At 37.7% G+C, this 25,396-nt stretch overlaps 1 protein-coding gene across 1 annotated transcript in view; it reads left to right on the top strand.

Annotated features, from left to right (window-relative positions):
- IQCM (IQ motif containing M) overlaps window positions 1-25,396 on the top strand; it is a 300,465-nt gene that overhangs the window by 145,847 nt on the left and 129,222 nt on the right. The window contains exon 9 of the mRNA XM_040967396.1: window positions 2,855-2,989. Coding sequence (XP_040823330.1) covers window positions 2,855-2,989 — 135 coding nt within the window. The remainder of the gene's footprint in view (window positions 1-2,854; window positions 2,990-25,396) is intronic.

The raw sequence follows: 25,396 nt of genomic DNA, 5'->3' as shown, positions 1-25,396 counted from the left end.
CCACTGACATACAGCGAGGATAAAACAAAAGAGTCCAATTAGGACAGTTGGTACTCTGTCCAACGTAAGATTTAAACAGAATAAAATTAGCCAAATGAGTAACTTAAAGAAGTACAAGCCATGTATCAGTTTACATTATAGGTTAAGATAATTGTAGAATTCATAGAGTTTGCAAATTCTTATTTGTCTTCATGTTCCAGATGTTATTGGAAAAATTAAAGGAAAACAAAGGAAGTAAGAAAGGAGGCGAGAGAGAGGGAGAATTGTATCCATGAACACCTGAGACTATCCTCTTTATATTAATAATTTTAGAAACAAAAATTCTCAATCCTTTCCATGTGCTATTGGTGATACTTGGCAGATGTCTATGTATTTTTTAAAGCATATTTCAATTATCAGCATAATTCATTAGTATTTATAGTGTTAAGTTTTATATGAACTGTAATGATTTAAACCTAGATTGTTGATTATGCTAGTATATTGCCAAAGATTTCCTTGGTAGGGCATGGTATGTGTGTTAATGACACTGATATCTATCAATATTGACATAATGCCTCAATGTTAATATATGCATCAGGATGCTCTAACCTTGCATGATAGAAGGAAAATTCAATCAAGGTATGTACAGCTGATTCTTGAATTACTAGCGTGCATAGAGACACCAACCCAGGTACCCCCTAAAACTCTTTGTATAACTTCTGAGGCCACAAAGCTTACATAATTACCCATAGCCTATGTGTGCCAAAAGTGCTACAGATGACTTAGTAGTCTATAAATAAGTATCTTATGTTTTACTTATTATATAAAGAGAAACACATGAAAACCAAGAAGTAACTTTTCCTGGGGATCCCAATTTACTGTAGGGATGAAGTGCTCACGCAGAAATGAGAATCCTCCTATGTGGTATTTTTAAGTGGATACCTTGAGCTCTCAGCCATAGGAATAGGAGGTGACTAAAAAGTTATTATGGTACTACAATTTCTCATTTCGCACTGATCTCTGTTTTATTTTTCCTTCAATTGTAAATGGTGCCATGCATGGATTGTAAGCATTTTTGTTGCTAGTATCAATAAACTTAAGCATTTTCTATATTTGCATATTTTATGGTATGAAATACTAAACCAGAATACTATCTGTGTATGTTTTGCATATTTCTATATATTCTTAATTTTATTTATTTGCTTATTTTTATTCTTAATTTTAAATGTTTCTAGGCTATGATGTTCATCTGGAAGTGTTTTTCAAATTATTGAGAACCTCTCCAAAATAAAAACCATTCACAAGTAGACCCATGCAGTTCAAACTCACATTGTTCAAAGGTAGCTGCATACATTTTTATGGAGCACATTTTTTACTTAACATAAATATTAAAAAGTGACATTCTTTGTGTCTCAGTGTGAGCTTCTCCAGAATCAGAACCTAACACAAGGAGTTTAACTGCAACTAAGGTATTTTCAAATTGATCCCAGGAAGTAATGCTGGTGGAAAGAAGTGTGAGACAAGGAAGGGATGGAAGTGAAAAAAGGAGTGTGCTATCAGGCAGGTTATGACATGGACAACTGGAACTTGAGAGAACTCAAGCTAACAGAATAGCCAACCAGGTCTCTCCGTTCAGTGATGCAAGGTCACTCCAGTGTAAGTCCTTACACCCTGGACTTCTGAGTGGCTGTGCACGTGGGCAGAGTGAAGTTATGTAGCGGAAGGCGCTTTTAGGTAGTTGAATCCAGATCCTGGCAATGCAAAATGACACCAGCATGCACAAAAACTGAAGGGGCAAGTAGATGTGTATGAGCCAAAAGCAACTGCTCTGGTTAGCTTATTGAAATAGAAGACTCATAGATATACTAAATACATGCTAGATATTTATTTTGTTGCTGCGTTCCAGGATCTGGAGTAGCCACTCATAATTGAGTTATCACCAATTATTTCTTGAATTTATTGATTCCTCATTACCATCTTCTTCAAATCAGTGAATGAATAATTAGAAAATTGAGATCTATTTTGTTGAGTTGCCAGGATGATGCAACTTCTGTTTGAAACCGTTTATTGGGACCTAAGGTAATCCCTGTTATCCTCTAAGTACTGACCAACTAGTAGCCTTATGGAATCACTGATCCAACATACTTTAGAATGAGACTGAAATATTACCCTTGAGGGAGAAAAAAAAAAGAACCAACATGTTTATGAAGAATTAGACTTAGTAAAACATGCTTTGATTCTTTTGGCCATTCTTCAACAGCTGATGTCAAGTATGGGTGAGAGGTGGCTCCCAGTAAGTAGTTCTCTGTGGTAGTCTTGAGTCAGGAGTAACAAAGTACCATTAACTATCAAGTAGGAATATATGAAACCACTGATTAAAAAATAGACATTGCTCTGAGTTAGGTACCAAATGGAAAAATAGAACAAAATGAAATCACCAACTCAACTACTGAGTATTTGAATAGAAGGTGCAACTAAATGAGCAAAAATTAGAGTAACCAATGAAAAAATAAATTGTGACGAAAGACTGCAGTTGTCAGGTCACCATAAATCTATGTCTTTGATATGCATAAGCATGGACAATTGTCGTGAAACCAAAACAGAGGATCTCAGTGTTGTGTTAAGGGCATGGAGTTCCAGTTTACTGCTTTGGAACAGGGTGTGTGGGTGTCCATGTGTTGTGTAGGAAAGCACTTCTTTCTTTTACCTTCAGGTTGGCATGGTGCTCAGGGAGCACATAGCCTCAAAGAAGCACATTGGTAGGAATAATAAACTGGAGTTAAAGAAACCTCAAATTCACATGGAAATTTCAGGAGAATTATACTTGATATAGTAGAAAGACAATGTTTTCTTTTACCTTTTTTTAAATTTCTAGACTATGAAATAATGTTTGCCAAGAGAGAAGATTGGCAAGGGTTAGACAGAAATGAACTCCTGAAGTACTTCAATGACTGCGGCCATTTCCCGACCCAGGCTCAGATTGACGATGTGTGGGACTTGGTCCACAGAAGTGAGTAGTCCCTCCCCTTTCTCCTGCTTTCCCTCCATTTCCCTTACACTTCTTTCTCTCCTCCTCCTCTTCCCTGTGTTTGAGCTTCTATCCTCAAATTTCTTTGTATCTGATTTTAATATTTATCAAGGAGAAGATTTTAATGGTGAGTAATAAGAAGTTAATGTACACACCTGGGCCATTTTTTCTCTTAAGGAAAACGATGTCTTCAAATAAATTTCTACTAAAGTTGATTTTGAAGTTCCTTATGATAAGAATAAGTCAATTTACTTACAAAAAAGAGATTAATACAATAAAGTTTTGGTATAGCTGAGTGTATTTTTAAACCATGAAAGTTTAAATATGCTAAAGAGCTGAAATTTGGATGGAATGGATGCTGAAGAACATATATTAAAATGTATAAGCACTGAAATCTATTTTAAGGCAAGCCAGTTTAATATGTAAAAGGTGATTTCTTTCTAAACAATGAATAAAGAGTTGGTAATATGTGAGAATATTTACGTATAGATGGACAACATTTTTCTCTTCTCTAAAGACTCATGAAAGAATGGAAATTGTTACTATGGGACTGTCAATGAATTTTCCTTCATTTCTTAAGTTATCTCTCCATTTTTTTTTAACATTTAAGTTTATAGCCACCGAATCAATAATGTTTATGCTGAAGCTGTGCACTGAGATGGTTATATAACATATATAAATATAATTTTAGAGTCCATGGAAATGGCTTTGGAAGTTGATTATGAGTTAAGAAATTTTGAAAGCCACCTATGCTCAAGCCTTGTGTGATTGTTACTATGCCGAAATGAATCAACGTATCCCCCCTGTATATAGGTAGCTCTTTGCATGCCTGCATGAGTGCTTGCACAAGAATAGACAAAATGGGATTATTACCTCCAGCCACCATGCTGCACATGGGACCTGGAAGTTACTCATCTAGTCTGTCCGTGTGCCCTGGCTGATGTATCCCATTTCACCCAGCACTCTCCCCTGGAAGCCATTCTTGTACTCTGAATTTCTGAGTTCCATTTCTCATGTGCTGCATAAGAGATCATACAATGCTTGTTGTCTTGTTGTTCTGACTGCGGCTTATTTCACTTAGCATAAAATCCTCTAGATTCATCTATGTTTTCACCGATGGGAGGATTTTTTTTTTGTTTTCTTTCTTCTTCTTTTTTCTTTCTTTTTTTTTTTTTTAGGTTGAATAGTATTTCCTTGTACATAAACACAGCATTTCTTTATCTGTTCCTTTGCTGATAGACACTGATGTTGGTTTTTGTGAAAAGCTTGCAGTAAATGTTGAGGGCAAGCTGGGATCTCTTTGAAATGCTGATTCATTTATTCATTCTTTTAATAGATACACAGGAGTGTTAATTATGATAGTTCTGCTAATTTATGAAAAAAAATATATATGGTATTTATTTGAGAGACAGAGATTACCTACTGACTGCTTCTGTTTTCTCCAGCCTGGGGCTTAGACCCTCCAAGGCAGGATCCTGCTTGTCAATGCAGGGTCCGCCTGTGAGAGGCGGCAACACTGTTGTATGAGCTATCCCTGCTGCTTAAGGCTCCACCTGAGTGGGAAGCAGGAGCAGGAAGCCAGAGTTATCAAACCCTGGCACTCCAGTGTGGGCTGTAGGAATCTTAAGCAGAGGTTTAACTACTGAACTCAACCTCTGCCTCTGATTTTAGCTTTACGAGAACTCCCGTACTTTGTTCTGTCATGGCTGCACCAATTGATATGGGTATACTACATTTTGATTTTGTTGCTGACTTTTGAAGCCATATTCAAAAGATCATTGCTGAGACAACATAAAGTAGATTTACATTTAACTTGTGCATTTAAGTGTTTATTTGAAGTTAACTTTTGCAAAATATAAAGTGAAATCCCAAGTTCATTCTTCTGTATGTAGGTGGATAGCTTTCCCAACATTGAAGAGACTGTATTTTCTGCATTGCGTATTCTTGTCATCTTCATCACATTTTAAGATTATTTTGTTCCATTTATCTATTTCTCATCCATGGCTGTAACTAGACTGCTCTGTATATTGGGGCTTTGTAGTATTTGATTATAGGCAGTTCAGGTTTTCCAGCTGTTCTGCTTAAGGATGATTTGTCTAGTAAGGACTTTTGTGATTCCATATAAATTTTAGGTTTGGTTTTATTAAATTCCTTTGGAACTTTGATAGGCACTACATTAATTCTGTAAGTGACTTTGCATAGTATTTACACTTTAGCAATATTAATTCTGATAAATCATTAAGACTCATATGTCTTTCCATTCTTTTATCAATGTCTTCCAGTTTCAAATGTTGAGCTGTTGCATCTTGTCAATTAATTTTATTCATAATTATTTTATTTTTGTAAAATCTTTGTAAATCGCTTTCTTAATTTCTTTTAATTAATGTGTTGATGTGTAGAAAAACACAAATGATTGCTGTATGAGTTTAGAGGTATTTCCTAGTCTAACCAAGAAGAACAGATAATAGATTTTTATTATATAGGAAGCATATACACTATTAGAAATGTGTGAGTAAATTCAAACCATTATTAGAAAGAATTTACCTTTTTTTTTTTTAGTCTTTATGCTTTATTTCCTACTGACATATCCGTAGAATCCGGAGCAGTTTTATGGACTTTGGTAAATGTTTATACATGTAGAAACACACAATTCACTTTGCATTTCAGTAACCATCAGACGTTTCACTGACTTTTTATAATGCCCCCAATATTGCCATCTTCTTCTTTTTTTAAGATTTATTTATTTTTATTGGAAAGTCAGATTTACAAAGAGAAGGAGAGACAGAAAGAAACATTTTCCATTTACTAGTGCTCTCCCCAAGGGGCCACAATGGCCAGAGCTAAGCTGGTCTGAAGCCAGGAGCCAGGAACTTCTTCCAGCTCTCCCATGTGGGTGCAGGGTCCAAGTCTTTGATTCATCCTCTACTGCTTTCCCAGGCCACAAACAAGGCGCTGGATGGGAAGTGGAGCTGCCGGGATGTAAGCCAGTGTGCGTATGGGATCCTGGCATGTGCAAGGAGAGGATTTTAACCATTTCACTGGGCCCAATCTTTTCTGATAGAAAATTGAAAAATAAAGTTTCCAAAAGATAGCAATTGTTAGCATCTGATATCTGTTTCCTAGTTTTTTAATTGCATAGAATATTATTTTTATTAAAATTATTTTTATATTTGAGTGCTTTTTGTTTATCAATATTCATGCATTTTAAGCCTCAAATATGTTTTGCAGCATTAGTTTTTGACTTAGTAGTAATGCCCTGTGGATGCTTTAAATGTATTTATTATTTTATACTTATTTCTATTTTTATTTATAAGGAATAAAAAAGTTTTAATATTTAAATGCCACAGGATATAATGAAACAAATATTTCAGAAACTTCTAGAATAGCATTAGTAATTTAAAATGTTTTTACATGTTCAAGTTAACAGCTCATAAGGATGTGACTGGTTGTTTTGGAGTGTATCATAATAGTTTTATGCTTAGAACATAGCACTGGGATTAGATTGAGCAGAATTGAAGGCTCTGCTTCTTACTGAGTTCTGTCTTATTTTCACCAGCCATGAATGAAGATAGCATCATTGTGAGACCTTTGTGAGACTGATGTGGAATCAGCCATGTAAAATGCGAGGCCCACTATAAATATTCAACCAATATTTATCTTTATTATTCATACATAATTCTTACACATTTTACCTGGAAAATCTTTAAATATTGAGCCTAATAATGTAATGATTCATTTTATAGTGATTTTTGTAATAAATGTCATCCATTAGCTTGTACAGATAGCGTCTATTATGTGCTGGTGGGAAAGATATGGTCTTTTTGCAGAAGAGAGAACAGAGGCTTGGAAAGAGGGTTGTCTAATCTTGTTGATGAAGCTGGGACTTTCACCCTGGATGATGCGAGCAAAGTTATTGCCCTTCATGTTATTATCTGGAGACATTCTAAAAATCAGTGTTATTAAAATTTAATTACGTAAATAAAGTTAGGTTGACAGTAAGAACTGCTTATCATTCAAGAAGCAGCTTATAGCCATGAAATATTATAGGATTTTAAATACATGTTTATATCTTTCAAAATTATATTTAGAACTAGAATTTTCAAAAGAAAATTCAGTCTAAAGAAATACTGATTTCATTATAGAGCATATGATTGATAAACTTAGTAGAAATAACCACTGGAACATGGCTGTAACTGTATGTCTAATGCAACTGGTCCATTCTACTAAGAAATTATTTTTAGTACACAGATAACTTTCACCTAAAATGGGAGATTCTAAAATCATGTACAGAAAATAGAAAATTCATGGGAAAAGGATCAAATTAATGAGTTTCTGTCTGATGCTAGAATATAATTCCATTTTTAAGAGAACCCGACTTTATGCATTTTAGGTTGTCAGCAATCTTCATTCACACTGGCCTCTTTGGTTGTGGATGGCTCCAGCTGTGTAACCAATGCGTCTACGTCCAGTAGAATACCTCACCTAGTGCATGGGGAGATAATCCAACTGATCAACTTCAGTGCGTGACATCAAGTAGATCAAATTCTTAAAACTGAGTGTGTTCAGATATTTGTATCTTCCCTTTTTCCCCCACTCTTTCTTCTTGTCACTATGGTAACAAAAAAAAAAATTGTGACTGAGGACATAATTTCGTCTGAAAATCTTCCTCTGTGAGAATGAAGCAACATTGGTTTAGATGTGTTAGCTGATCTTAAAAGCTACAGAATATGCAAACTTGGAAACCTGAACTTGATATTCGTTTAAATTCCACTGGTTGAAACTAATAGCAAGCAAATTGTAAATCAGAATGTGACGAAAACGAAACATTTGTGATTCTAAGTTGTCTGAGTCCATCTTAACAGAATATGAGGCTTTGTCCGCATATTGGTAGAACTTAACAACTTGTTCAGTTCAACTCAGCAGTGAATGTAAGCCCATTTTCAGTGTGGGAGTACAAGTAAAAATCTTAGAAAATGTGGAAGGGACTTAGATGTTACAAAGTTTGAAATACCCATCTGGAGAGAGTATAATGTGGGGTATGATGTGACTTATTTTAATTTCTCTGACTACTTAGAGAAACTTATAGCTACATCCTGGGTCCCATATTCCTCAAAGCACAGTTTGCTCTGCCATGACAGACAACATTGAATTTTCTGCTTTTGTATCAAGATAGGGCTTTTTATATTAATTGGTGAGTTTTTTTAATTTTAACCTAAGGTACTGTAACATTAAAGTCTTAATCACGTAAGAAAAGGAATTTAAGATGACAAAGAGTTCTAGGATGTAAGAAATTGGCCAATTAGGATGGCAAAGAATATGGACGTATTAGAGGTAGCATGTTTCGAAAGCATTGTTTTAGATAATGTACAAATTGAACACATTCTTATCAAACATTTCAAAAACACAACATGGTGAAGTGAAAACTAGGGGCCACTGATGCAGTACAGTGGCCTAAAGTGGCTGCAAAGAGCCCAGCTGGATGAAGGAGCTGGCTCTCCAGTGCCACTTTCACATTTGCAGAATGCAAATCTGGCAGTTTGTATTTATTCATCAATAAAATGACCACGCAGCACCTATGTTGGTGCCATAAATCTCAGTCCATGAACGCAACTGTTTTTCTATATGGACTGTTTTTATTTTTTGGTTTTATGTGCCAGAAATGAAAGCCAGGCAATTTTTAATGAAAAAAAATATTTATTTACTTATTTATTTATTTATTTAAAACACAAAATGACATTCACATAGGCAATTCTTTGTTAAAGAAAAATGATGATTTATTTGAAAGGCAGATGACACACACAATTATGGAGGTTATCTTGAGTATCTTCCAGTAGTGACTATCTACCACTGCTAAATGACTACAGTGGTCAGAACTAGGCCTAACCATAGCCAGGAGGCTGGAACTCCGGCCTGGACTCCTGCCAGAGCTGGAAGAGTCCAGATAGATGACACATCATTCTTTGCTTTCTTAGGCACATGAGCAGGGAGCTGAGTCAAAGGCAGACCAGCCGAAGACCCATATTGTGACTGAAATTTGGAGTGCAGTTATCTAAACTGGTGGGTTAACTCACTGTATTGTGGTGCAAGTTCCACAGTTTGGCTTTTTATTCCATTTTTCCTAGATGGTTGGTGCTTAATGATGAAAGGTAGTTAATCCCAAGTGTTACTTTGAACTGTAGACAACACCGAAGTGTACTTCTATGCATCCTTTAGCTCTAAATTGACTTCTCTATAGAATGTATACAAATATATAGTTAGCACAATAACAGATGTTCATTCCTTATAAATATATGCAAGCTAAAACCATAGCAAGATGGTTCATGATATCAAGCATTGTTCATAACAGCAAGAATAGAAGAAGCAAACCAACTATCTATAACCTGATGAATACATGAAATGTAGCTCATTCATTCAATAGAATATTACTTAGCAATAATGAGGAATGAAGTAGCAATACAGCCTACAACATACATGAACCTTACAAACATCACTGAGTGAAAGAAGGAACTTAAAACAGGCTCCACACTGATTCTGTTACATTAGTTGAGTTCTTTCTATTCTGAATACAAATTTTTTATGAGATATGATCAAGGATCTTCAAAAAGTCCAAAGAGATCATGTGTAATTACAGTTTGAATTGTTCACAAATATTTTTAAGTAGTTTAGTATAATTTGTGAAACATTTTCCATTGTGGAATATCTTTTGCTAGTATTTTTGAAGAACAAAAGTTTTAAATTTTTCTATAGTTCACAAGATTTTCTTCTATGTGTTTCCCTAGAATTTTTATGATTTTATGCTTATGTTTTAGTCTGTTCAATTTTCTTTCAACATGTAAGCATGGTTGTACACAGAGTGTTTTTTGTTAGCCAGCACAAAGTTTCATCTTCTTAAAATACAGCCTGGCAAACATCATTTTATTGACATCTCTTGTTCATTCTGTGTGGTAAAATAGTTGATATGGTTGGAGTTATGTTTGTCATTGTGTTATTTGTTTTTTACTTGACTCAAATGTCATTTGGACATGTATTCTTTCTTTACTGCCTTCTTATATTTTGAACAAATATTTTCTCTGTGCTATTACAATTACAGTGTGATTCATAACTAAATTTAATAAATTATATCTTCAATAGTTATTGTAGGGGTTGCAAAATACATCTTATTCTGTACCACTCTTTGTATTCATACCAACAATACTAGTTGCAGTTAAACACATCAAGTTTGCTTTAATATAACTCAATCTCATACCTTTCCCTTTGTACTATTACTGGCTTATGTGTTACATGAATGGAGTGTTTAAATCCAGCAATACAGTTTATAATGATGTTCTTATATGGCACACGTGTTTAAAAGGATTTAGGAGTAGAAATGTGGAAACTGTGTTTTGTAGGCTTGAACACGCTACCCATTCCTTTATTGTTCACTATTTCTCTGGGCATGAATTATCACCTTGTGTCTCCTCCTTTCAGCACATCCTCTAACCTTGAATTCTCTTAATCTATTTAAATCTGAAAATGTCTTGATCATCTTCATTTTTCAAAGTAGCTTTGTTGAAAATAGAATTATTGGCTGGCCATTTTAGTTTTAAAACAGCATTTGAATATACACTTCTATTTATTCTGACTGCAGTCAAGTCTTCTGAAATGTCAGTTGTTAGTCTTATTTTGTTCCTCTGTGAATAAGGTAGCCTTCTAAAAATGTTGCCTTGGACCGTCTATGTCTTTTGAAGTGACTAGTTGTGCAACACTTTGTGGTTGTGTGTCATAGTTGGGGTTCGTTGAATTTGGTTCCACAGATTAGTGGATTTCATCAAATGTGGCAATTCTTCAGCCAAATATTTTCCCACATCCTTATTGAATTTGTATTGGTGTATAAAACTTGCCATATTGGTTTCTGAGGCTTTTTAAAAAAGCTTTGGTTTTGTCATGAAATTGCCTAATATCTGCTCATCTATCCAGCATAATTTTAATGTATTTTCAGATCAAATATTTTTAGTTTGTTTTTACTGAATGTTTCCATTAATAATATCTACTTTTAGTGGTTCTCATCACATTTTTCTTAAATTGATTAAGTATGATTTATTTGGACATATTTATAGTAGTGTCTTTGAAATACAAAGACCCATTTAGTTTCTACTGACTGATTTTTCCAGAATGTGTATCACATTTTCCTAATCCTTTCATATCTTATATCTGTCTTACGTTGTTAAATGTTGGCCATTTTAGATAGTATATTGTTGGAAATATGAGCTTGTATAATCCTGCCTTTCTAATAAAAATAATACATACAAAAAAGAGAGAAAACAGAAAACACTCATTTACTTAGTAATGCGTTGAATAATATATAGGATCTTCCTTTTTTACCACATCATGTTCAACTATACTTTCTATAATTGGTTAGTTGTTAAAATTTTAACTTTTAGAATGGCTTCTCTAAGGCTTTATTTCAGTAGCTATGTAACGTAGGATTAGTCAGTGAGAGAGCAGAGAATTTGCTCAAATATCTGGAGCTTCTAAGGCTTTCACCTTGTACCTGTGGATCTGCATGGGCATGGGAGAGTACATTCAGTATTTTTTCTTAAAATTTTATTTATTTTGTTATAGGAAGGGGGGATTTTAGGAGAGAAGGACAGACAGAAAGAGCTACCATCTGCTTGTTCACTCCCCAAATGGATGGAATAGCCGGAGATGAACCCATCTGAAGCCAGAAGCCAGGAGCTCTTCTGGTCTCCCATACGGGGGCAGGGTCCCGAGGCATTGGACTGTCTTCCACTGCTTTTTCTGACTATAAACAGGAAGCAGGAAGAGAGGTGGTGTAGCTATGACAGCAGCTGGTACCCATAAGGGACAGTGGTGGATACAAGTAGAGGATTAGTGAATTGAGCCATTATGCTGGTCCCAGGATACAGTAATTTTAAAAAAATGGTTTTTGTTTGTTTATTTGAAAGGAGAGTGACAAAGGGAGTGGGAGACTGAGAGTCACTCTTTCCTAATCACCAAGCATCGAGAATGTTCCTTTATATCTGCCTCCAGTTCAGCGGTGGAATGAGTCCCCTGACTTACCTATCCTGTCAGGAAGGTCTCCAGCAGGGTTGGAGGGATTTTGCCATGCTAGATCACTTGAGAAGTACTTGATGTTTGTTCAGCCTATCTTAAGGGCTTAATACCAAGATTCCATGAGTTTACAGAAACTTTTTCTGTATGATAAGGTTCTAGAAGTCTTGGCAGATACTTTTTGCCTGGTATTTAATAGCTTTTTTTTTTAAAAAAAAAAAAGATTTATTTTATTTTTATTGGAAAGGTGGATATATAGAGAGGAGAGACAGAGAGGAAGAACTTCCATCTGATGATTTACTCCTGAAGTGAGCACAACGGCCGATGCTATGTCAATCCGAAGCCAGGAGCCTCTTCTGGGTCTCCCACGCGGGTGCAGGGTCCCAAAGCTTTGGGCCGTCCTTGACTGCTTTCCTGGGCCACAGGCAAGGAGCTGGATGGGAAGTGGAGCTGCCGGGTTTAGAACCTGCACCCACATGGGATCCCGGACGTTCAAGGCGAGGACCTTAACCACTGCACCACTGTGCCGGGCCCAATATTTAATAGCTTTTCACCAGTGCCCTCAGTCACATGGGAGATAGAACCATGTTCTCTTTTCTGGTTGATGTTTTCATGAAAGGAAGTGCTGAGAATCTACTAGGTTGGTTGCCATTTTTGGTGGAAACAATTCAGAATCTTGATGGGGTTGTAACTCACAAATATAGTCAAGAAACAACTCAAACACTTAACATGAGTAGTTTTGCAAAACATACTATGATTTGAAGGTCTCAGAGTAGTAATAGCTAAAGTGACAGACACATGGGTAGCTAGATAAATGCAGTGTTGTAAGTGTTGACACGTTCCCACCAGTAGCCACTGCTAAAAGGACATGGATGTTAACGATGCCTTCAGTTGGTGGATCAGGGACGCTCACAAAGAATGGTTAAGGCTTTCATTGGTAAGTTCATAAAATGAAGAGAGAAAAATAAAGGTTTGACAGGTCAAATTGAGATTGTGTGGACAGCAATTAGGATTTTCAGGACAAAGCTGAAAAGGGGGCAGGAGGATTCTGCTGGAGCAGGGCAGGGGTGGGGCAATGAGGGCTCAGTGTTAACCAAAACTGCTGATTAAAACATGCCTCATCATTCACTGAGCTCTATTTGGGTATGGTTGTTTTCCCTTTCAGTTCTGATTGCTTTGAATCCCTTATTCACACTGTTGGCTATTATAAATCAATGTTTCCAACGTACAATGGAAATTCAATTTTGGATATGAGTCAGTATTGTGTCAGTAAGAGCTATGTATGGCCCCTTTCTCCCAAACTGAATACTCCTGAACAAAGTAAGATCATACCCTAGGGACAAAGCACAACCCAGAAAGGTCTGTCATCACCTTACTTGAGCTACCTAAGCCAAGTAACTGCTCTGTAATTTTGCCTCCTTTCTCCCCTGGTTCTTTTAGAGGACTGTCCTTGATATACTGTTTCATTTTACATTATTGAACTCTAGTGATGTCTTCTTTCACCTAGGAACAGCTTCTATGAAAAGCTTCTTAAAGCCCCTGGGAATGAAAATGACCAGTGAAAGATTTTTCACTTTCCTTCTCTTTCTGTCCTCTTTACCAGTCATGTGAATTGTTGCTCTAATTAGCAAGTTTCTCTAATTAGCCATTCTGGACAAATTAAGGCTTCAATTCTTTTATTATTTGGGTTGAATTATGTGTATCATTGTTACATAAGCTGCACAGAGTTTCTGATTAAATTTTGTAATACTACTTAATACCGGTTATTCTTCTAAAGTCTGTAAAACAGCCATTTTTAAGTAGAAAACTACCATGTTTAAGGAATAGCAGGAACAGCAGGGGTTTGAGAATGGTGTAACTCCAATAAAGGTGTAATTACTTTCATAAGTCTGTTAGAGAGCCAGACTTTAAGCTTCTTTTGTCAGATCACTGTGTATTAAGATTATACACCCAGTACTTTCAAAGCATAGAGCTGCACTAGCAAGTCCTTGTTTTATATGATTAAATTACTATACTGGTAGGAATATAAATTCCCTGACGGGAAGAATTTTGCTTTGCAAATCTCTGATAAATGGAAGAAACATGAATGTAAAACATTTTATCACCAAGTCTCATAAAATACACAATTTTGACATAAGTACAATGATTCTAACATCATAAGAATAATATTAAGTGCTCTTTTTCTCTTGACATTCCTCTTGATCCAGGGTCCTGTGAATTCTCATAGTGGAGTTTGAACTTCCAAAGAACTTAGCGATTTGAAGCCCTTTGTAGTCATCATCAGTTTTTCAGTTCCACCAAGTCCACATCTTAAGCCAAATGTCATAGTCAACACTTTCTAGCTTTTCTGAATGAAGCTTCCGAAAGAAAGTGTGCTTTGCTCAAGAAGGCAACCTAAGGCTCACGTGCTATGAAGCCTGCCATGTAACCATGTAAATTATTAGTGGCCTTGAAATGAAAGCTTATGACTCAGGTTTGTTAAACCAAGCTTCAAGCTAGAAACTTCCCATTGGCAGAGAAGCCCGTTGTTAATGCAAAGGCTTGTCTTCTTGAAGTTTACCTCCAGAGTCCTGATAGGGCTTCAGGAATTTCAGTTTGGTATTTCTCTTTCCAAAACTTAAAACACTGATGCTTCATACATGTGAATCAACATGAGAATATCTGTGTAGTTTGAAGTTTTGCTGGTCTGTGTAAGGAGAAGCTTCTAGAATAAGATTCTTTGGGATATATTTTCAGGCATTTAACATAAATACATAAATATTATCATATTCCTTCCATAAAATGTGAGGTTTTTACTCTGTAGAAATATTCAGTGACAATGATTTGCTGTGTACCATTGCTTCCGTATTTTCGGCTGGTGGTGTTCAGTAGCTTGCATATAGAGGACTTAATCTTTGTGGATCTCTGCAAGCACATGTCCTCTTGTCCTCTTCTGAGACAAGCACAGATGACCACAAACTCAGGTATTTCAGAAGGTTCATGAAAAATGGAATTTTGATGATGTTTATTTTTCTGCAAAATTTCAAGCAGAAGAAGGATCTTCAGAAAGTTCATGAAAAAGCACCTTTTATGAAAACCTGTATGTGGAGTTAAAGATTTGTTTTGCCCCCAAATGAACTTATCTTTAAATTTCATCTTCCACAAATATTCTAAGGTCCCTTTGTTTAAGCACATTTGCATAGTATGAGTGTTTTAGTTAGAATAGGCTGCTTTAATAAAGGCGGATATTAAAACTTTCTCCTTGTTTTTGGTATTAATCATAAAAAGATCTAAGAGTGAGCGTACATCAATAATATTTTATGTGTTTTTCTAGCACTGAGATTTACATTTATATTAAGCAATCACTTAACTAGTGCTTCTTAACCAGGGTCTCACAACATATTCATGAAATTCAGTTGTTCAATGAGCACCAAAATATTGATTCTGAGAAAGTTCAGGTGCCTAGGATTTTTAAAGTAAGAAATAAATTTGAATAGATTAGAAAATAATTGTTGACATCCATCTCACTATTTGGAATTCTAGAAAATGATAGCATGTGAAACTTTTCCTTCCAGGTGAAATGATCCTTAAGAATGACATCTTAAGATCTTTAACTTTGATATAAGTATGAGAAATAGTTACAATAAAGTACATTTATTGTAAAGATAATTTGTAAAAAATCGAGTTTTTGTATTAATTCTTTTTACTTATTGATTGGTCACCTATTTAAATATTCATTTATATATAGATGTTTATATATTAAGGATTTATTCGCTTATTGGAAATGCACAGTTGCAGAGAAGAGACACAGAAAAGAGAGAGAGAGATCCTCCATCTGCTGCTTCCTTCTCCCAGTAGCTACACTCGTTGGGTTGATCCAGGGTAGAGCCAGGAGTTGAACTCAAGGGATCCTGGAACAGCAGGTGGAAACTTAGCATGGCTTCTCTTCCATATGTTTTTAAAAGTTTTAAAAAAGTTTGCTATCTAAAAAAAAATATTTTGTTAGACTTATATTTTTGAGTACCTTAGTTTTCTGTTGTTGCTCTGGCAATAAGAAGAAAATTGAATTAGCTTTTAACATTTATTGAATGTTGAGTACACAGATGCTTGTTGTTAATACTTCAAAATGCAATTTAAAAATGATGCACTCCATGTATAGAACAGAATTCAAATACCTACACAGAGGTACATGTTCTGCCTTTACAGCGTCCACTGCTCTGGTGCTTTGCTGTAGTCAGGCCAATGACTTGCCTTTTTGAAACACGTCAGGGTCTGGCAGTGTGGCGCAGTGGTTTCAGCTGCCAGACGTGATGCTGGCATGTCATATGAGCTTGTGTTCAGGTCCCTGATGACCTGCTTTCAATCCAGGCCCACGCTAATGCTGCTTGGAAGACAACAGACAATAAATGACCTTATAACTGGGGATCCTGCCACCCAAGTGGGAGATGTAGATGCATGTCCAGACCCCAGGCTCTGGCCTGGCACAGCCCTCACTAATGCAGCCTTTGGGGACTGGACCAGCATATGAAAGAGCTCTTTCTCTCCTCCCTGCACTGAGCCCTTCACTCCGCCTTACCGATGCAAACAAAAAAAAAAAAAATAAAACATCCAATTCTTTGCATTTGGTATTTATCTCGCTTTGAATTTCCTTTGTCCGCGCCTTCCTTTGTAAGCTTGACTCACTTCTCTGCCTAATTATCAAAGGATCACAAAGGTTCCTGACTTCCCTCTCTGAGTAGCCCCCACCCCATCCCTGCCTTAGTCTTTTTTTTTTTCAAAGATATATTTATTTGTTGGAAAGTCAGATATACAGAGAGGAGGAGAGACAGAGAGGAAGATCTTCCATCTGATGATTCACTCCCCAAATGAGCGCAACAGCCAGAGCTATGCCGATCCAAAGCCAGGATCCAGGAACTTCTTCCAGGTCTCCCATGTGGGTGCAGGGTCCCAAGGCCTTGGGCCGTCCTCGACTGCTTTCCCAGGCCACAAGCAGGGAGCTGGATTGGAAGTGGAGCTGCTGGGATTAGAACTGGCACCCCTATGGGATCCCGGTTCGTTCAGGGCAAGGACTTTAGCCACTAGGCAATGCTGCCGGCCCTGTTATTTTTCTTCACTATTTTTCTTTCACTCTGCTTATCCCTGCCTATTCTTTTTTTTTTTTAAAGATTTATTTTTATTATTTTTTTATTGGAAAGGCAGATATACAGAGAGCAGAGACAGAGAGGAAGATCTTCCGTCCAAGTGAGCGCAATGGCAGATGCTATGCTGATCCAAAGCCAGGAGACTCCTCCGGGTCTCCTACACGGGTACAGGGTCCCAAGGCTTTAGGCCGTCCTCGACTGCTCTCCCGGGCCACAAGCAGGGAGCTGGATGGGAAGCGGGGCTGCTGGGATAGAATTGGCGCCCATATGGGATCCCGGGCATGCAAGGCGAGGACCTCAACCACTTGTGCCACCGTGCCAGGCCCTATCCCTGCCTATTCTACACCTGTTTATTTGTTGTCCCTTCCACTAACTTGTCAACCTCCAGTATTGTGAAGGTCATGTCTTTTTTCAGTAATATGATTCAGGTCATAGCAGAGAGCTTCAGTGCTCAAGACGAAAGGAGGGTAGAATGATGTTATCAGCCACAGCAGAATGTCAGAGAAGAGATGTGAAAGGAAAATCTTCCTTACCCTCCTGTAATAGTGGAGTAGGGAAAAATGTAAAAACATAGCACATGCTCACATGGTTCAGACAACAGTAATGGTAGACTGATTTAGTCTCCTTTTCTGTTTCCATGTGGCAAAAGAAAATTACTTTTCAGAAAGTCTCTGTGAATTTTATAGAACACTGTGTTATAAAATCATGTGGGGAATCCTATGACATTGCCTAGATATTTTTTAGAGATTCTATTTATTTGTAAGTCAGAGATACAGAGAGAAGGAACAAAGGAGAGGGAGAGAAGAAGAGAGGCAGGATGGAGGAAGGGAGGAAAGGAGAGAGAGAGAACCTTTCCTCTGTTGCTTCACATCCTAGATAACTGCATGTAATTACTGCAGGCAATTAACTGCAAGCTAAGTCAACAGCTAGGAGCCAGGAGCTCCATCTGGGTCTCCCACATGGCTGATAGGAGCCCCAACACCTGGGCCATCATCCGCTGCTTTTCCAGGGATGCCAACAGAGAGCTGGGTACGAGTGGAGCAGCCAGTGGGTAACCAGTGCCCGTATGGGATGCCGCTGTCGGAAGCAACATCTTTACAGGCTCAGCTCTGTCACAATGTCAACTCCAGTGATAACTTTCTTATTCATGAATTTTCTGTCCAATTTGCATAGGATTAGGACGTCAAGCCCAGACACCTCTTGTAGCTCTCTGTCTAACTTCACAGGCACTGAGTATACCTTGTGGCCTCTGGTCTTATACCAGCTTCATGTTTGTTTCCTATTCCCCTAAAGAATTATTGAGTTTGCACATTGTTCTTTAAAGTTTTCTTAGGCAAAAATAGCTTCCATGTGTTGCAAGGCAACAACTACACAAACATACTGAAGTAATGTAGAACTGGTGAGCCTAAGGAATGCCTGTAGAGTCAAGGATGAGTTACACAACAAAAGAGAGCACACGGAGGGGAATATATCAGGTTATGATTCAAATACATGCCTGCTACCAAGCAAACCTACTCTCTTATGCGGTCTCATGTCCAACAATCCCTAGGACCATTTTTTTGTTATTTAAACACCTGCTCTAAACAATATGATCAGAGAAACTTTAATTATCAGTATTAAGTCAGTGACTGTTTTGAATCTTCAGAAATAGACTAGAGAAAATGTTTAAACACTTAATAGGGACATCATTTTTTTGGTTGCTAGAAGACAAATATTCATGGAAGTATAACACAGAGGGAAATTAGATATATTTAATTTATAATTTTATCCAAATTAAATCCTTTTTAACTTGGAACTGTATCATGACTAATATCACAAGGTATGTAGTTCAACCTTGGACTGGGTTTCCTCAGCTGATGATATCCATGCATTGGATACACAGATGCACATGGCAGTCATGCCACTCAGCTCATTTAGGCCAACAGAGACTTTGGGGGCCATGTTAGAGGATGGAAAGTAGAGCAAGTTGACAACTCTCCTGATCAACCTTGGCAGCAAGTGTCTGGGTTTATGGATGCACCAAGGTGTACCTTGTCAACCGAACAGCCCTTGGAAACCAACAACTTTTCAGAACTATCAAACCCTTGGAATATTCTTCCCCCACATTTGGGATACCTAAGATGACATCAAGTGACTGTCCCCATGCTTGGGTGCTACATCTGATGTAGTTCTTCTATAGATACGAGTAGAAAAGAGAAAGGGGAAACATTTATTCCTCCATACCTTCCTCTAAACCTCCATCTTCCTCATTCTAATCAGAGGCCTATAGGACATGCATGCTTCTCAATTACAAATTACATAAACAACATTAAGAGGTGGAGTTAGAGGGAGAGACAGAGAGAGAAATCCAGTCTTAAGAAGATAAGTTTGTGTCCTCTGCTCTTGCCTTATGCCCATAGGATAGTAGAGACTCACGCACCAGGGGCTCCTAGATTGCAAGGTGTAAGACCAGTGACACCTGCCCTACACCCCTCAGGGAGCAAGGCCTGCCACAGCTGAAAGGTCTAGGGAAAGTGCGCTGGTCTCCACCAACAGCCCCATTTCCATTTTCTTGGAATTCTTCATCCCTAGGAACACCCCCAGACCACATATTATAAAAAGGCCAGCTCACTAAATGACTGGGTCTCTTGCAAGCTGTTACTACATCTCCACTTGGCAACCCACCACTCTCCATGCATTTATTTTCCTCTTTGATAATAATCAAAAAATGTAGGGGGAAACAAGGGGAAAACAAGGAAAACATAATATCACAAAGTAATGTATCTGTAAGTTTCTTTCAGTGATCTATTTTATTTGGGAGTAGAGCTACATAATGTGCAGTACCTTTTTTTGCCTGGTATCCTGGTACGCTAGCTTTCCTCATTCACAAATATGTATGTACATATATTTTCATATTGGCTGTCTTGTATTAGAGAACATTTATTTAGTCCATTTGTTGACTTTGTATTCTCTCTATTGTTCCAATAAACTGGTTTTGGACTGGCTCAGCGTTGGCTGTGGTTAACCAATGCGTGTAAGATTGTCGCTGCCTCTCCCTTTCACTGTTCTGTGCTTTTTCAAGTGGATGAAAATTAACAGTTTTTATAAATAAAAATGCTGCTTTAGTTTTTAAAATTATTATGATATAAAGTATTTCATTCTACTTTTGTTTTAGATATATTTTAAGTATTTTTAAACAAGCGATAACTTATATATTCAAACGTGAGCAAATATCAACCATATGCAGTTGGGTGAATTTTTACCTGTCAATATACCTGAAAACATGGGGATCCTTTACGTCACCCCCTTGGGCCTTTGCTCATAAACTCCAACTGAAATCATCAAATCAATCTGTGCAAACACAGGCTAAACAAACATGTTCCTATAAACAGAGTCAGCTTGCCCTTTGCTATGTCTGATATGCATCATTCCAGCTTCTGAGGAGGTCATCTACATTGTGCGTAATTGTATTTCATTCTTCTTGGTTGGATCTCCACAGTATGAATCTGTAATAGTTGATTCATTCTGTTGCTGGCCATTTGCTCCATGTTCTATTGAGGGATATTGTACACAAAATATTTATGAACATCCTGGTACATCATGTTGCCAAATTCAAGGGATCTAATAGATGATTACCCAGACATCAGCCTTCAGGAAGAGTTGCTTAAGGGAAAGCTTGATTCTTTGCCAAGTAGACAAGGCAGTGGGAAAGAAGAGAGCCCTAACTCAGCTGCCTCTCTGAGAAGCAGTTTGTCAGAACTCTTAAGCAATGGTTAGGGAGCTTCCATGATACAGAAAAAGGGGAGCAGGAGGGCTGTTTTGATGTGCAGTATCTTTTGGTGTACATCAAATGTTCAGAAACTCTGCTTCAAGCTGATTTCTCAAAGATTTAATAGTCCTTTGTTTTTGGTGTTCTGATTTCCTCTTAAGTTTTCCTAGAATGAACTTTTCTTAAATCTTTTGCTTCTCCCCCGCTCTCCCACCTTGTTGATCTAGTAGATGTATTTTGTGCTGAAAGTGGGTCGAGTCTTTCATTATTTAATTTTTTAGACTTTTGTTACTTTTTATTAATAATCACTATTTTTCTAACAAATTTGCTATGATTTAAGCTCTCCTATCTGCTACCTTGAGATGTATGTACTTTGTTTAAAGTAAACTTTGTCTTTTTTAAGATTTATTTTATTTTATTTATTGGAAAGTCACATATACAGAGAGGACGGGAGACAAAGAGGAAGATCTTCTGCCCATTGAATCACTCCCTAAATGGCCACAATGGCCAGAGCTATGCCGATCTGAAGCCAGGAGCCAGGAGCCTCTTCCAGGTCTCCATGTGGGTGGAGGGTCCCAAGGCTTCTGGCCGTCCTCGACTGCTTTCCCGGGCCACAAGCAAGGAGCAGGATGGAAAGCAGAGTTGCCAGGATTAGAACCAGTGACAATCTGGGATCCCAGTAGGTGTGAGGCATGGGCTGTAGCCACTAGGCCACCATGCCAGGCTGATAAACTTTATCCTTAATCATCTCTTTTTATTTTCTTTATTCTGCTTACTTAGTAAATATGAACATTTCTACAACTGATATTGCCATGACGGCTTTTAAATGTATTTGTGGGATATATTTTTTGACCCAAAATTTATTTCCAGTATTTCTTGTAGCTTTTTAAAATTCTGGGTTTTTTTTTTTTTCATTTTGTTTTGTTTTTGTAAGTTACTTATAACTAGATTTCACACTATCGATTGGGTAAAATATATTTGGTATTTTATATATATATATTTTAAATTCTTTTTCTCTCATCCTATTTCGTATTATTTAATCAAGGCTTCTTTTCTCTCCACCTGCTATCTTCCTTTTCAAAGGAAATTATAAGGATTTATTTATTATTGGAAAGGCAAATTTATACAGAGAAGTAGAGACAGATCTTTTGTCCTCTGGTTCACTCCCCATGTGGTTGTAATGTGAAGAGCTTTGCTGATCTGAAGCCAGGAGCCCGGATCTCCCTTCGGTCTCCCATGTGGGTGCAAGGTTCCAAGGCTTTGGGCCGTCCTTGTGTGTTTTCCCAGGCTACATGCAGGGAGCTGAACCTGTGCCCTTATGGGATCCCAGAAGTTGTAGAGCAAGGTTTTAACCACTAGGCTACTGCACCTGGTCCCACCCCATCTCTTTTTAACCTATTATATAGTTGGTAACCGTGGATAACCGCTAAGTCCTTTTATAATGTTCTGTTCAACTCATCTTAGCAGCTTTTTTCTATTTAAACATTTCTCTGCATACTTGTATACTTCATATGAGCAAATTATTATTTTCTCCTGCCACATTTTGTGTTGCTAGGTATTTTTGCTTAAAGCTAATTTCTTTTTCCTTTGCAATGTTAGTATTCCTGTACTAATATTCTCATTTAGTGCTTACTTAAACACCAGTCTCCATGTTATTATTCATTAATTTAAATGTGGTGATTAATCGATCAACTGATACAGTAGCCACCTCTACCCACGTGTGCAGAAATATTGCTGTTGGATATCTCATGGCTACTGAGCACTGTGTGTTTTTTTTCTGCAGTAATGTCTTTTCTGATTATTTTTGCTACTGATGATCATTATCCTCAGATGGAATACACGTGGAATGGTCTCAAGAGCTTTGTGTATTTTTTTTTCATGACTCAGAGACATTTTTTTAAGCGAGTAGACAAAAAAAAAAGTTATTGTTAGGCAGGCAGCTATGGTGATGCGTGCTTTCCAAAAGAAAAATAGAGTGAAAAAATGTGGTTAGGTTGCGTTTTTAAAAACCCACTCTGCACCAACAAGGAGTTCCCTTCTGAGAAGTAGACAAACGCTCACAAAGGTGCAAGCCAGAATCAAAAATCCCCTAGCTGTAAAAGTATCTGAGTCATTGCCCCAAATCCTGAGTCCAACTGTGAAAAAACAAAATCAAACACAGGTGGGCTGACAATAGCTAACCAGCCCAATGATTGAGATCTTGCTGGCATCTCACTGTCAGATCCGACAGCCTCGCCAGTCAGGGAAACAAGTTGCCATCTCTGAAAGCAAAGCTATGCCTCCCGTCGGCCAGATGGCTTCCTCCTGCGGGAGCCCCGCACGCTGCTGACATTCCTTCCTGCCTTCCGCTTGATCAGCAAGCACGGTTCCTCACTTCCTTCCATGTCTTCCCTACTTCATAAGTGTGAGACAAGAACTTCGTCAGAACCGACTCAGTCAATCACACCGGAATCCCTGCGTCGTTTTAATGGTATACACATGTACTGGATTGTCTCTTTTCATCTGGAAAGTTGAGGGTTTTAATATACTGTCTTCTCATCTCCTGTGTTGTGGATGAGAAATCCAATGCCTGAATCTTTGTTCCTTCATAGAATTGTGTGATAAGGACTGAAAGCTTGTGTCTTCTCAAAATCCATGAAGGGATCTGGGGAGGAGGCCTTTGGACAGTTGGGTTATGGAACTGGAGCCTTGCTGCTGAGACTGAAAACAAAGCTCACTTTCTGCCTCTATTCTCTGTCTTGTGAGAACACTGCTGCATGGCACAAACACACACACAAACAAACAAACCCTAAAATTATAGCTATGCCTTACCAGCTGTTGCATCTGCTGATGACTTGATCTTGGATTTACCCATCTGCCGAACTATGAGAGACTAATGTCCCCTGTTTAATCTAGTTTTTCAATGGTACGTTTGTTATAGTAGCTTGAACTAACAAACACATTGGATTTTTAAAGTTTGGAATAATGTAAGTTTCTTTTTTTTTTTTCATTGTCTTTGAGTTTTGGGAATATTATCAGACTATAGTATCTGAAAGCTCTCGTGGAAACTCTGAAACTTGGTAAACATGTTGAACTTGTGGATTCATTAAAACCAAATTACTTGCATTAAATGTCACTTGATGAATTCCTGTCCCTACTCACAATTGTTTATTTTTCTAAAATCTCTCTTTCCATAGGGTGTCTTTCGGAAATGCTGGTAGGTTACTCAATCTGTAGATATTAAGCTCCTCGTTTTGTCTTCTGTATCTTCTTTCCTCTTCTGCATCTCCAAGGCTCCTGAGTAAAACATCTGTGATTATCATTTTACTCAACTTGCCCACCGCAGAAAGATCCTAAGGTTGAAAGCTGTCGTTCTTAAGAAAGACTCTTGTTCTTTACTGGTTGTTCTTGTTTTCTTACTATATTTTCTCTAGTGCATTCATTTCCTTTCTGTTAGGAACTGTATGTTCTGTGTATATTATTTCTCCATCTTCCTATCTTAGATTCCTGGAGTACAGTATAATTTTCTTTGTATTTTTGTAGTTCTTGTATCTTGGTGGCAGGACCAGGCGCTGGTTAACAGGTGGGGAGAATGGCCATCTGCCCTGTTGGCTGCCAAGGACTGGCTGGCGAATTGACAGCTGCATGGAAGGTACTGGCAAGGCCTGGGAGGGCCCTGGTGATCTCAATAGCAGAGGCTTTCTCTGTCCCTGGTGTCAGAACTCTGGACTCACCTGTTGGCTGCCACGTACTCGTCCAGTGAAAGCAAGACTTGTATAGTCTGTTTGACATCAAGTCCTTTTCACTTCCAAGTGTGATATTCCTTCTGATCCAAGCTCTTTAAGCATAAGAAATGATGCCCTGATAAAGGGAAGATGGTGGAATAGGATAAAGACACGTTTAAACGGATGGAGAAACATCTAATTAGAATGAAGCAGAGAGGACACATTCCAGGAAATAGGAGAGGACAGAACAACAGCAGAGGGGTACCTGGAGACTGTCAGACACAGGAAAGCAGCAGACACAGTGGTGTGGTGTTGCAGTGACGGATATTCCAGCAGCATTCAGCTAACAGCGATCTGAACTCCACCAGCAACCGGGTGGGAAGCTTAAAAAGTTCAAACATGTACTGAATTAATCACAAAGGTAAATATTTTTTTTTTTCTTTCTGACTCTGAGACTGATGCTGGGTTATTCTTTTTGCAAATTGATAGCATGTAATTATTACCATTGTAGAAAACAGAGAGATTCTTTCAAATTTCTTTTTCTTTATCTCTGCTGCCTTCCCAGCCTTCTCCTCCTCAATCTGCCTGATGTCATTTTAGTGTCCTTCTGGATCCTCATCCTTCTCCTTTATTAATGTATAGGTGCTAGAGAGAAGGCAAAGAAGAAATCTGAGCTGCCAGAATAGTCTGTCCGCCTCCTGCTCTTCAAAAGGTTGATTTAAAGCCTCGTGGAAAGTGAGATTATGAACCATTAACAGAAGAAACT

Source organism: Ochotona curzoniae, unplaced genomic scaffold, assembly GCF_017591425.1.
Source record: "Ochotona curzoniae isolate NIBS_2020 unplaced genomic scaffold, NIBS_Ocur_1.0 scaffold_4506, whole genome shotgun sequence".
NCBI lineage: Eukaryota > Metazoa > Chordata > Mammalia > Lagomorpha > Ochotonidae > Ochotona > Ochotona curzoniae.
Note: the sequence above shows the minus strand (reverse complement) of the source record. Positions and strands in the feature narration are given on the sequence as shown.